The 12,890-nt window shown below is 43.9% G+C and overlaps 1 protein-coding gene across 2 annotated transcripts in view; it reads right to left on the reverse strand.

Moving 5' to 3' along the window:
* The window catches only part of RAB3GAP2 (RAB3 GTPase activating non-catalytic protein subunit 2), a 53,510-nt gene extending 52,757 nt beyond the window's left edge, over positions 1–753 (reverse strand). For both annotated transcript variants that reach the window (XM_086631730.1, XM_086631729.1), the window contains exon 1: positions 645–753. In XM_086631730.1, the coding sequence (XP_086487856.1) occupies positions 645–753 (109 nt within the window). The remainder of the gene's footprint in view (positions 1–644) is intronic.
* Positions 754–12,890: the final 12,137 nt, after the last annotated feature.

The following is a 12,890-nucleotide window of genomic DNA, read 5'->3' on the forward strand; positions in this document are numbered from 1 at the left end:
AGCTGCCAAACTAAATCTTTACTATACTTTAAGCACGTTTTGCATCAGACAACCCTGTACGTGCAACGTTCATTAACTTCACTAGAACACCTTCAGACAACTGCACTCTCTTAGCAAGAAAATTACAAACTTCCATCTCGAAGTCTGGGACACTCAGGGTCTGTGGCCGAAGAGTTTCACCTACATGCTACAGGACAAGGACCGGCATTTGAGAACTGCCGAACACTTGAAACGTCCCAACAGCAGGAAAATCTGAATTTGTAGGTGAAGGGACATCCACCCTTCACAGCCCTTCACGGCAGTAACGATGCCGGGCACCCCGCTATCCGCGGTTACCCCCTACACGCCCCTGGCACACCCTTGAGCGGACAGGGATGGTTCGGAAAGCGGGGAGGAGCGAGCCCAGAGCCCGGCCAGCACCCCCGGCCTCGCCTCCAGGCAACCCCGGCTGCGGCCACCGGGCAGGGGCGCACGTCGGCGCACGTCGCCGGGCAGCTCTCCTCCGCGGGAGGCCCGAGACTCCCGTCGCACAGAGCCTCGCGGAGACCGCGGGGCACGGCACAGCCCCGCCGCCGCCGCCGCCACACCCGCCCCGCCGGGCTGGGCCGGGCCCCCAGCCCCCCCGCGCTGCGGGGCGGACTCACCGCTCTCCCTGCCAGCCGGGGCGCTGCCGTGGCGGCGGTGCGGGAACAGGAATTCACGAGCCGCCTCGAGGTCCTGGAAGTGGCCGAAGGGAACCAGAGCGCACGACATGGTGCCGGTGCCGCCGCCCAACCCGGAAGCAGTCGCCGACTTCCCTCCCGCCGAGGGCACATGCGCGGCGCGGGGCTCCCCGCTTCCGCGTGCCGCGGGCGCTGTCACGTGACCCCGGGCGGCGGCGAGACGCGGCGGCTGCGGGGCTTCGTCCGCCTCCGGCCGGGGAGGTGGCGGCGATGGGGCGGAGCCGACGGCCGCCGCGGGGCGGCAGGGCCGGGATTGCGCTCCTCCTCCTCCGCCGGGCGGCGACGTGGCTGCTTGCGGGGGGGGGTCCCGGCGGGGTCGGTGGTGGCCGGCGCTGCCTCCCCGCGGCGGGTTCCTGAGGGGAACAGTGGCGTACGTGCCCGTTTTTTCGCTAGCCCGTGAGCCTGCAGCTGGACGGGGCCGCTGGCAGGGCCTCGTCCCGGAGCGGCGCGGCCGGAGTGCGAGGTGCCGTGTGCCTGCGGCCCTCGGGGCGGGCTCCGCTCGTGGCCCCGGCACCGCGGAGCGCCTGCGAACGCCCGGCCGTGGCAAACCCTGGGGCAGGAACAGCCGCCAAGTCCCGCGTTGTCTTTTTAAGGCCAACTTGTTACGCAGTCGGTGGTAGTAATCGACGTTTGCGAGTCGCTTTGGTGACAGTGACAGTGTACTCGGCAGGGAAGACACGACGGCTTCCCGGCTGGCCTGGGTCTGGAGGAGGGTGGTCTGAGATGCCGGTACAATTTCATCATCCAGGCCTAATGATGAGCCGTCATGGCCCTGAGCACCTGTGTTACTCCGATGAATAGGGAGTGCCTTCTCTGGGTGCTGAAGACAGGGTTTCTTTCAGTCTTAATTGTTTTTGCACATAGAAAGCTTTGGTTTGGGTTTAACATTGACCGATTTCTGTTCCTTCTCTGGACGCTGAGCTGACTGAGTGGCAGCAGTGATTACGATGAGTGAGATTTGCTGTGGAGTGACATCTATATGGTACTGACAACTGATCCACAGGCTCAAAAATCTCCCTCTAGGGCAAGGAGGAAGAACACATGTGTGAGAAGAGCACCAGAGATGTTTTCTGGGCCCCAAAGAAAGAGAGTTTGCCCTGTCCATAGACCTTTACAATTTTTTTTTGTGATGGATCCTACTTTACCAGGCTTTTTTTTTAGATGTATAAAATCTTGTTGCTTATTTTCACGCAAATGTCTTTCGTTTGGTAGAATACAATGTGCGTGTGTCTTTAGTAGTTAAACGCAGAAATGATTGAGCAAGTAGCCCAACTCATTCCGACAGTTTGGTCTTGGTTATTTGGGTAGTCTTTAAACACCTTCTAAGGCTGAACACATTTTTACTGAGAAGTTTCATTCAAAACTCGATTTGGTTTGGGCTGTCCTGAAGGCACAGACTATAACAGGCTATCAAGTCTAGAAAATCTGTCGGATTTTCAAAGAAAGTGGCTTTAACTTACTCTGACAATTTTTTAACGTCTTCAGCTGTTGGATTTTGTTGCGGTAATTGGGACCCAATACCAGTTTTGCTCTTAGCAACAACAAGGACATTTTGGTTTTACATTTAAAGTCTGTGGCTACTCGGGCAATATGCAAGTTAGACTTGAATTTAAGCAGATGAATAACCCCATGTCTATTCAATACAGAATTGTTGAATCCAGTTTTTCTGAACGGGCATAAAACTACATGCTGTGTACCAATGGGAAGGAGGTTCTTCAAAAATAAGGGCACAGTGTGGGAAATGTTGAAAGCGACTGGTAGGGAGGAATGGCTAGTGACTTTGAAGATGCTCTAATTAAACATGTAAAGCCTGTGGGGAAAAAATATTTAATGACATTTTAGATGTGTAACATGCAAAGTCATTAGTAATGTCAAGTGAATATAAATAAAGAGTATGCAAGAAATTAAATTAACAGCTTGGTTTGTCATTCGTTAGTGATGCTTTCATCACATTATGAAAATGTCCTTATTTAGAGACTAGTGAACAGTGTAAGACACTGTCATATCCCTGCCTCGTTTGCTGTACACAAAGAAATCAAGTTACAAAACTGCCAAGATACTAATTAATGCATAAAATAAGGCAATGAATAATTCAGCAAATGAATATTTCAAGACAGAGTTGAGCCCGGATGAACTGACGTTATCACTTTGGCTACTGAACTACCTTTTGTGTGTTTGTTATACCTTCAATAGTTACTAATTTTTAAATATTCATTATAGTTATATGGGAGGTGATGTAAAAAACCACTTCGGAAAGCCTCTGTCATTAAGTGAAGTTCTTGAAGCCATTCAGATAAATGCTTAATATCCAAAATTAACAATACATTTACAGTAACAACAATACTTTGCCTTGACATAGGTCCTGTTGTTTGGAGACCTCAGTGCAGTTTACGGAAATGCGTAATCACGAATGTTAGTGATTTGCACTTGTGGAAGTGAAGGTGTCATGGTTTGATGTGGAGGGGGGGGTGGTTCTGGTGGCAGGAGAGGGGTTTTGCTCCCTGCGACCTCCCTGGTTTTGGAACCGGGTTAGGCTTAGTCCTGGCCACCAGATCAGACTGCCATCCCCCTCAGGGTTGAGCCAATAGGGCGCCTCTGCGAATTGCCCTATTTAAGTCAGGACAAAGGAACCGGAAAAGGTGCTTCGCCCAGGATCGAGCAGAGAAGGGAGGAGGGCACTGCCCCCGCTCCCTGGCTCCCGGCCGGGCGGCTGCCTGCGTCGGGCCGGCGCCGCCCACGGAGAATGGCGGCGGCGGAGCCAGCTGGGGAACTCGGGGGCACCCCACTCGCGGGGTGCCCACTGGGCTGAGTTCACCTGGAGAGGACTGAGATCTGAGAGAAACAGCCGCATCGACAGCAGGTCAGTGAGGATGGAGCGGGAGGAGGTGTGCCGGAGCCGAGTTTCCCCTGCGGCTGATGGTGAGATAGCAGGCGGCCCCCCTGCAACCAGGACGGCCTCGGTGGAGCAGAGACCCACTCGCAGCCCGTGGGGAGAAGATGCCTGAGCCTGAGGATGGTCGTGTTGGGGTGCACGACAAGGCAGAGAGGCATCTGGAGTCTGCGTGACGACCCACGCCGGAGCGAGTGGCTACAGCTCCCTAAGTACCCGAGACTGTGGTAAAGCCCACACGGGAGCAATCTGTGGGGAAGGATTGTTTCCAGTGGGCTGGACTCACGCTGGAGAAGTTTGTGAATTTTTCCTCGTGGGTAGGGGATCCATTGGAGCAGGGGAAAAGGGTGTAAGGACTCCTTCTCCTTTAAGAAAGAAGCAGCAGTAACAGCACGGAATGAACTGACCTGCACTCCCCCAGTCCCTGCCCCCTGTGCTGCTGGGGGGAGGAGGTAGAGCCGGGAGGAAAAGGAAAGCGGGGGGGGGGGGGGAAGGTGTCAGTTTTAAGATCTGGTTTTGTTTCTTTCTGTCCTCTCGAGTAATCGGGTTTTTTTTGTTTCCCTTTGTCCTTCTAAGTAATCATTAATAAACTGTTTTGCTTTGAGAAAGCCCTGTCTGTTTTGCCCAGGACCATGGTTGGTGGGTGCTCCCTCTGTTCTTGTCTCAACCCTCAGTCCCTTTGGTTTTGTTTTTTTTTCTCTCCTCTCTACTTTACTGGAGAAGGAGAGACTGTGTGAGTTTTAGTTGCTGGATCAGCCTAAAACCACCACAGAAGGTCATGAAAGATCAGGTGATTTCCTCAGGGCCAATCCGTACATCTGTGGAGTACTTCGAGTAAAACTCTGCTTTCTTCATCATCAGTGATCATCTCCACCTGTCATTGATTCATGCTAGTTAGCATAAATGAAGGGGATTATACCATCATATGCAGAGGCTTGAATTTGGTCTTTGGTAACAAGTGAAAATGAAACTAGCAATTTAGTAATAGTTACAGCAGACACATCTATACTGTAATTCCAACTTGATAAAAACAATCTCTTTATCAGATACATGCTTATGTGGCTTCCAAGTAATGCAGTTAGCACTCATGACAAGGGAGCAAGAACTACTTGGTGTTCAATAAATTGCGGAGAACAGCAGAGAGGACATGGAGAATCTCAAACATTCGTGCTTGTACCAAGCCTTTCACAGCTGTCTAATCACAGCTAAGCATAGAACTGCATCTTTAGGTGCCTGAGGATGTGGTGTCTGTCCCACATACACCAAATATCCACGATTCGCAAAGCTTTAATATAACTTACAGTGGTTTGTTACCTCTGAACATCAATTTGCATATTTATGTCTTTATATAATTTATAAATTCACATTCATTTAAAGATATATAAATATATAAAAATATAAGAAGAGCTGTATGTCACAAAATGATCTGTCTTGGGATATCTGTAACAGACCTCTCTGTCTACCCAGTGGACGAAGCATTGATTTCTTTGTTTCGAGCTCCCACACGGGCATGAGGCAGAACTGGGGCAGAGCTAGAAGCATGAAGATTCATTACTGCTGTTAACAGACAGCTTATTAAATTTATTAAAGGTTGTATTTGAAGAACAGAGGAGGGGAAGATGCACTTGATATTTCTCTTTTCCTACAAATCACGTTTCTTGCATGTAGAAAAATATATGCTAAGACGGAGTTTGTGGAGGGAAAACAACATGCTGAAGAAATTAACTTCCATTTGGTCCCTAGATTAGATGTTCTGACTCACAGTAGAGGCAGGATAGGAGTGAAGATAGGGAGGGCAAGACGGAACATCTCTTCTGATCTTTCTGAGTTGGGTTCAGTCTGGATTTAAGCAACCTTTTTTCCTCTCTGGATATTTAGGCAGGCCACTGCAGGCAGCTGCAGCTGAAATTTATCTACAACAGCCTGTAAGGCTTAAGAAAATTCTGACTGTGCCTTGGTCCAAATTCATCCTTTGCAACTGGAGGTAATGTGGAAGGCATGAAGATTAGTGTCTCAAATTGGCTACTTTTGAGATTTTATTCACAAATCTTTCTGGAGAGATGTGTTTACTATCCTGGCCTTCAATAAAAAGAATATTTTCACCCAAACTCTAGATAATCAGAATCCTAAATTCATATTCCAGATTTTTATTTTTGAAGTAATAAGATTTTTTAAATGATCTGGATCTTTTTTCATCATTGAATGTTTCCGAGTGATGCTGCCCACTCAGAGTCTTACCTTTTGCATTTCTTGATTTTCACCTAAAGATGTGGCTTAAACACTGTTTTGATAGAGAGCCACAGTATATTCCCACATATAAATACCTATAGAGGATGGTGAGAACCCCCAGAGTTTTCTTCCCACAGTTGTCTCTGCGTGTTTGGAAGGCAGTCTTAGGACAGAAGGCATCTGTACCATAAAAATCCTACATATCCATCTTGGAAATGCCAGGCCTCCTGGTTGGAGATTGCAACACTTAGTCCCCTGATTTCTGCACAATAGTTACCCACATTCCTTCTTGGTACGCTTCGGGCTTCTGTGAGTTTGTAAGTATTGGGATTTGATTAATTGCAATCCATACCTAATGCTTAATAATAGAGTATTTTAGATCTGTATATATGCATCCGAAACATACAAACATATTCTTGATTCTTGTCCTGTGCTGAGCCAGTATTTTTTATTCCAAAAGCCCATTCTGGGAATGAAAGTGAATGCTATCCCTCCGACATATCTGCCAGCGTGTAGAAGTACGGTGGGCAGCGTCAAAGCCTAGAGGGAGACAATCTGTCTTGCTCCCTTTTTTCTCACCTTCCTGGGCCAGACTGACACACTGGCATCCCTGCCTGCCTGTTGTCTCTGCATGCGGAGGGTAGCTGTTGCTAAGCAACTGTGGACCAGGCACCGCATCCCAGTTTTAAAATGGAGAATTAACTAAATTAGTTTTGATGAAGACAAGATACCTCTGAAGAGCAGAGGCAGGAGGGAGAAAAAAAAAAAAATAAAAAAGAGCAGCTGTGATTTGCACTGGGAACAAAAGGTGTCCAAGCAGAAAGGGGAGTTTTGAAAGCAAAGAGGGAATGATGTATGTGGCCTAAGCGGAAGAAATAAATAGAGAATTAGGTGTTCTTCAGGGCAAGCGCTGTCTCTACAGCCATACATCACCTAGCACAGTAAAGCTCCAAATTTAGAGGTCTTCAAGGACACTCGTAATATAAACAAGTGAACAAAAAGTGCTGCCACAGAACCTTCCACCTCCACCTCTCAAAGCTCCCAATTTAAACACAGCCTCACAGCCACCTCTAATAGGAGATAAAGAATATGGAAAGAAAAGTGAGGGAATTTAATAGTTCGGTTTTCTGTCCTAGGGAATTGTTACCTCCGTTGACTCCTTGAGACACCCTGGCTCACAGACATCAAGCCTGCAGCGGCCTTGGGTGACTGCGCAGTGACTACGGACTCGCTGTATTTTTTTTCATAACCCTACAAATGTCACCGCTGCATTCATGCATAGCCCAAAAGAATTTTTCTTCCAATAAGGACATTCTGTGCTAACTAAGCATGGCCAAATCTCATTATTTTGTATTGCCCGAGTTTCCCGACCTCAGAAACCAGATTGTAGTGTTCCATGAAAAAGCACATCAGCTCTTGGGCTCGTTATCTTACATTATTCTTCTAGAGATATAAAGGCCAAGCAAAAAATATGCAAGTTTTTCTGAGCATATTCATGTTTTGTCATAAATTCACTGCAATAGTACTTATTTCCATCTATGTTCATTAATATTTCAGCAAATAATTTCACAGGCTGAAATAGTCTTAGAAAAAAAGTATGCAAATATTGAAGAACTCTGCCAAAAAAAACCCTGTACTACAACTCTTATTCTACCAGTTACACTCCCCCAGCCATGGAGCATATGGGTACCCCACTGAATCTTTTTGTCTAGTCATGACAAATCAGTATGAATGAGAATTCAAATATTGGATATTTAGACCGGAAAGTTTACAGGCCAGGAATTATTTGTTACAGTGAACTCTTGAGTGAGTCTGAACAAACTTAACACCATTTTCTGGTGTTCAGAATGTTGGAAACAAAAGCAGAGATAAGTAAGGTGATTGCTTTTCAGTAATGCAGGTTAGCTTGTAGTGGGTATCAGTCAATCATTCATTCCATTTCTCTCCTGCTCTTAAACATCAGCAATAGATTTGGAGAGATCTTAGTTCACAAATATATCTTCAGATAACTTTCAGATACTACTTTGAGTTTTACATAAAGCAAGATAGTTAAATCTCATAGGCTTGTTCAGTGACCAAGTCAAATAAGATGGATTTCTTACGTAATTCATATCTCCAAGGCACATTTTTAAAATAATTGGTTGTCTCAGTAGAATATTATACATCTGGGGTTTTAACACATAAACTAGAACTCTCTAGAGAGGTGCTTAAATGTCAGGGAACTCTCTTTTGCTTTCAATATTGTTAAGAATGCAGCTGACATATCCATAGATGCTGTAACATTCCTGCTTTGCTAACATGCTGTCAATCAAGCAAAAAATTACTCGATATCTGTATTTGAAGTTCATCCTTTCAATGTCTTTATTCATTACAGTGCAACTTTGATGTCACAGATCTGAGAGAAATATCAGAGAAAGGATCAGGAGAGATGCAAACATGGAGAAGAAAGGATGCCTAGTCTTCAAGATCCTTAATGAGAGAAAACCTGAATGTCAGCAAAGCAAAATTTACCATCTCAGAGGATGAGTTCAGACTGCCATCTGGGGGACTCAGGGCTGATAAATCTGGCTGAAGGGCTGTGAAATTTAGTCTGCATAGTGGATCCAACTGGATACCTTCTGGTAGTCAAAGCATTCATTGCATATATCTTACCCAGTGAACTTTTAACTGAGTTGTTCAGTTTGCAAACCCTTTGCAAACCTGGCCTGATTTATGATTACTTGCAGAATTGTTTGGATTAATAATTTCTGATCTACAGCCTGTTCTCAAACCTCCCTTCAATATATTCCTGATCTGTGAGTGGTTACTTAACTTACATAGGATTTTTGTTCAATTTTGTTTGTTTTTTTTTTTCTTTTGTTTTAAAGAAGAAAGTAAAATACACTGAACAGCAGAGAGTTGTTAATAAACAAAAAAAATCGTGCTATCCTAGGTCACCTGTCAGTCTGTCATCATCACCAAAAGACAAAAGGACCAACAGTCTCTACTGAGGCATGCATAAGAAGCTGGGGAGATGCTTCCCTAATATTTGTGTGTGCAGCATTGGGTTTGTGTAGAAGTTTATGAATAGTGTGAACACAAATGCTGTCTGACATAACAGCCAGCTAGAATTCTAATTGCCACCCACAAACATGTGTAATGAAATCATCACTGGAGTGTGAGCAGAAGGCAGCCTGAGCTGTCAAACAGCAGTGGTGTGGTAGGGGTCCAGGGTGCAAGACAGCTTGGCATGGGTCAGCAGAGGTTCTTGTTACAGAATAGATCAAGCCACGTTCACCCACTAGTGAATTCATCATACTAGTTCCAGTTATCACCAGAACTCCCTGTAGCAAGAGAAAATTTTCTCTTCCAACTAGTGGGTTCTTTTAGTGTTGTTTGGGTATTTTAGCTGATTGCCACATATTTCTCTAAAGAAGCCCTCTAGGGCAAGGTAAGTCATTCCTGGGTCATTTCCTAGGGATGCTGGGATACGGCAAAAGCAGGGCAGTGACATCTGTATTGTCTATACATGTTTCCAATGTCCCTAATTTCACATACTTAACTTTACTCTTACTATGTGTGTCCATACAAGACTTTTGAGAGACGAGGCAGGCTTTGTTTCTAATGGCAATTGATTTATCACAGCTTAGGCAAGACACTTTGCTTCTTTGCATCTGCTTTCGTTTTTCCTGAAGGGCAATAACAGTAATAGGAAATTATCCTGGGTCTCTGCATGCAAATAATTCTTCTTTTATCACACCGGAGGCAGTTTTCTATGGTCTTGATAAAAATGGGGTTCCCTGTCTATCAACTGTCAGCTTAAAAGGTGATTCTTGTTAAAAATCTGTAAGAGCTGAATCTAGTTATTTTCTGCAGTAGCTTAGATAACATGAACAGCACAGTAAATGAAAATATAGGTGATCACAGATTCGCCTCTACATAGATGCAAGCAGGCTGAGACTGAGTAGAATGCAGACTCCAAACAAATACATTTAGTATAGTATATATACAGTGATAGTATATAGTATATAGTATATAGTATATAGTATATAGTATATAGTATATAGTATATAGTATATAGTACAGTTTATATACTGTATATGTAATATATGTATATATATGTACTATATACTATAGTATATAGTACAGTTTTGAGATCATTCTGAAATAAATGTATCTGGTCAACATTCTTTAGACATATTTTCCTATACATATAGAGAAATCCCAACCTCATCTGTGCCAGAGTAAGCTTTAAGGCCAAGCATTACATTTGGTTTTCTTCCACAGCTTAAGAACAGAAGAGCTCAGCACTGCATCTCAGCAGTGCTCTTTAGTGGTTTTTTTTTGAGAACCATGAAATTTGCTGTTTGTAAGCCACACAGCTCTTTCCAGCTGAGACCAGGATAGCGGTATTATCTGAAAAGTTTCTGCAAAACTGGAGTCTGTGAACTACCATTCTTTCCTTAGCACATTCATTTTATTATTTTACACATTCAGAAGCATCAAAGAAAAAGAGAGGAGGTTATTACTAAACTAAACTAAACTAAGGGAAGTATATCTTAGGGGTGCACACAGATACACAGTTATCTGTAATTTCTCTTTTGTGTTTCTGCATTGATCTCTAAATTATTTCTTTTTTTTCCTGTGGAAGAAGCACCCCACCAGCAGGAAACAAATAACTGAACTTCTCTTAACACCCTCAGAATAATCTCTCTTCCTAATAATTCTTCATCTAGCAAGAGGCTTATCCACACACACACAGAATGTTACAAATCTACAGCTGGCACCCAAAGAGACTCTCATTGATATTTTAGAAAGGGAAAAATTTTGCCAGTCCTCTTGACTCTTTAATCTATGGCAATGGTTATTCCTGACCAGAGCAGAAGCAGGATTTGCACTACCTATTATTTTAAATAGTTTAGATGTGGTTGGTGTGATTGGACCTGCAAACTGGATTAAGGCTGTAAACATAACATTTTTACTGAAGTGCTTTCTCTACCATCTTCTCATTTAACCAAGGTAATGAATCACATCAATATCAGAATGCCGTTTAGTAAGGTGTACTTAAAGATCTGTGAATGTGTTTTCTCAAATGCTAAGCGAATAGTAATTTGTCTTTTAAATCCCCAATGAAGACCATCAGTAGATAACCAATCTGTTTATATAATCATGGAGAATTAATGTCTGTTAAGATATGACCAATTTACATCCTGTTGTCATCCGTTCCATTCAGCAGGATTTCACTAACTTTTCTCATTTCTATATGTAACTCCAGAGAAGTAGAGAGACCAAAGTCAGTCTCTTGTTGGTAGAAGACATAAGGAAAGGGAACATCCATAAATGCCTCTCAGATGATGTACTGCATGCACAAAGCAAGCATTGTATAGTGCTGAGCTGGATGACACGATTAGGAGTCCAGGTCTCTGGTATAACTACGAAAATTGCATGATTTGTGCCTCCTGAGAGAAATAAACCATCTTTAGATAGAGAAGGGAGACAGAGCAGCTGCTAGCTTTAAGCTCTATGTAATTTATTTAACTTCATAGTGCCATGGGCTCGTTAGGTTGGCCAGTATTACGAGCACTGAGCGTGCCAGTGGGCTAACAGTTAATCCCATTAGCATTAGCTGCTTAGTTTCTAAAACTGGAACCGAAATACTGGATGACAGCCTTATTCAGCTTCATTATTTTAGCTAGAGCCCCCCTTCAGATTTGAAGACCTACACAGCATGAAAAATAAATTCTCAAAAGAAATTAGGTTGGCAGGGAAAGAGTTTCTCTTCCCCCTTTGAAACTGTCTGCACAGAACAGCGTGTGTTTATCACGCAGAAGGAGAGTGCGATACAGTACTTACATAAATGGCTTTCTAAATTGGCATTTTAAACAAACGTTTTGAGATGATCCTGTCTGTTTGAACCTATTGTACCAATTTCAAATCATAAAAAAATCCTAACCTTTTTATCCAACTGTACTTGTATAGGTTGCAGGAAGAAAATTTGATTTCCTGCATTTTTATTTATGCTGTTATCCTTTCAAGAGTCTATCAGAGTATCACATTCATGAAGTGGAAGCAAACTGAGTAGCTAACACAGCCACCTCTTCGCAAAATCATCTCAGAAATGGCAGTAATTATTTTTATACGTCACCCATGGGGTTCTAGGGGTAAGATATCCTGAGTTCTGTAGCACGGACATCAATACCTTAGCCCTTACACTTTTTCCACAGGTTCAGGAAGATAACATGCCTTTGAAATTTAGTTTGGGAGGGCTTTTCTTGGTAAATGCAGTTGCATTTTCTTGGTAAATGCAACTGCAGCTGTGATTCACTCGGTAGCGATTAGACTTTGCATGTGTGCAGAGGCAGACTCCTGAGACTTTGCATGAGGCAGAGCTCCTGAGGGAGGGAATTAAAAAAAAGCAACCCTAAAGACCCTTTCTTTTCAAGAAGGGTTGTTTCAGTTTTGTTTTAAAGTGTGATGGTGTTGGAGGGAAGGCTCCAAGCTATGCATATACTGATAGTCCCTTTACATTTCTGATGGCTGATTAAAATCAGAGGAGTGACGGCTGACAGACAAAAGCAGCATGCGGTTTGTCGTCTAAAGCTATAGCGAAACAGAAGTAGCACACGCTTCTGGAGTTACAGGAGAGTGTGCAACTCCAACCAGGATCTGATCCTATGTTTAGTTTACTGGGAAAAAGCAATATGTGATTCCTATGTATTGCTGTTAGAGGGCAGCAGATATCCTAAATAAGGTCTCCGGACACTATGACCTAGTTCTGCCAGGGCTTTGTGGTATCTGCAATGTTAGAGAACTGTTGCCTGGCACTCATTGCAACTTCTGGGTCTAGGCAGCTATTTCTAAGTTTTAATTTTTCAGGTTAATATTTTCCATGCTTTATCTTTCTTAGCTCAGGCTTTCTTGAGAATTTGAACGGTTTTACAACCATCTTTGGGATGGCAATTAGCATTCTGCTAATGCCAAAAATAGTCCTACCAATTATTTCTTCAAATCACTTAATGTTTCCAACATTCAGGACTGGAATTTTTAGAAAAGTGTAATGCTGGACTCTC

This window comes from Tauraco erythrolophus, chromosome 2 (assembly GCF_009769465.1).
Source record: "Tauraco erythrolophus isolate bTauEry1 chromosome 2, bTauEry1.pri, whole genome shotgun sequence".
NCBI classification, from domain to species: Eukaryota; Metazoa; Chordata; class Aves; order Musophagiformes; family Musophagidae; genus Tauraco; species Tauraco erythrolophus.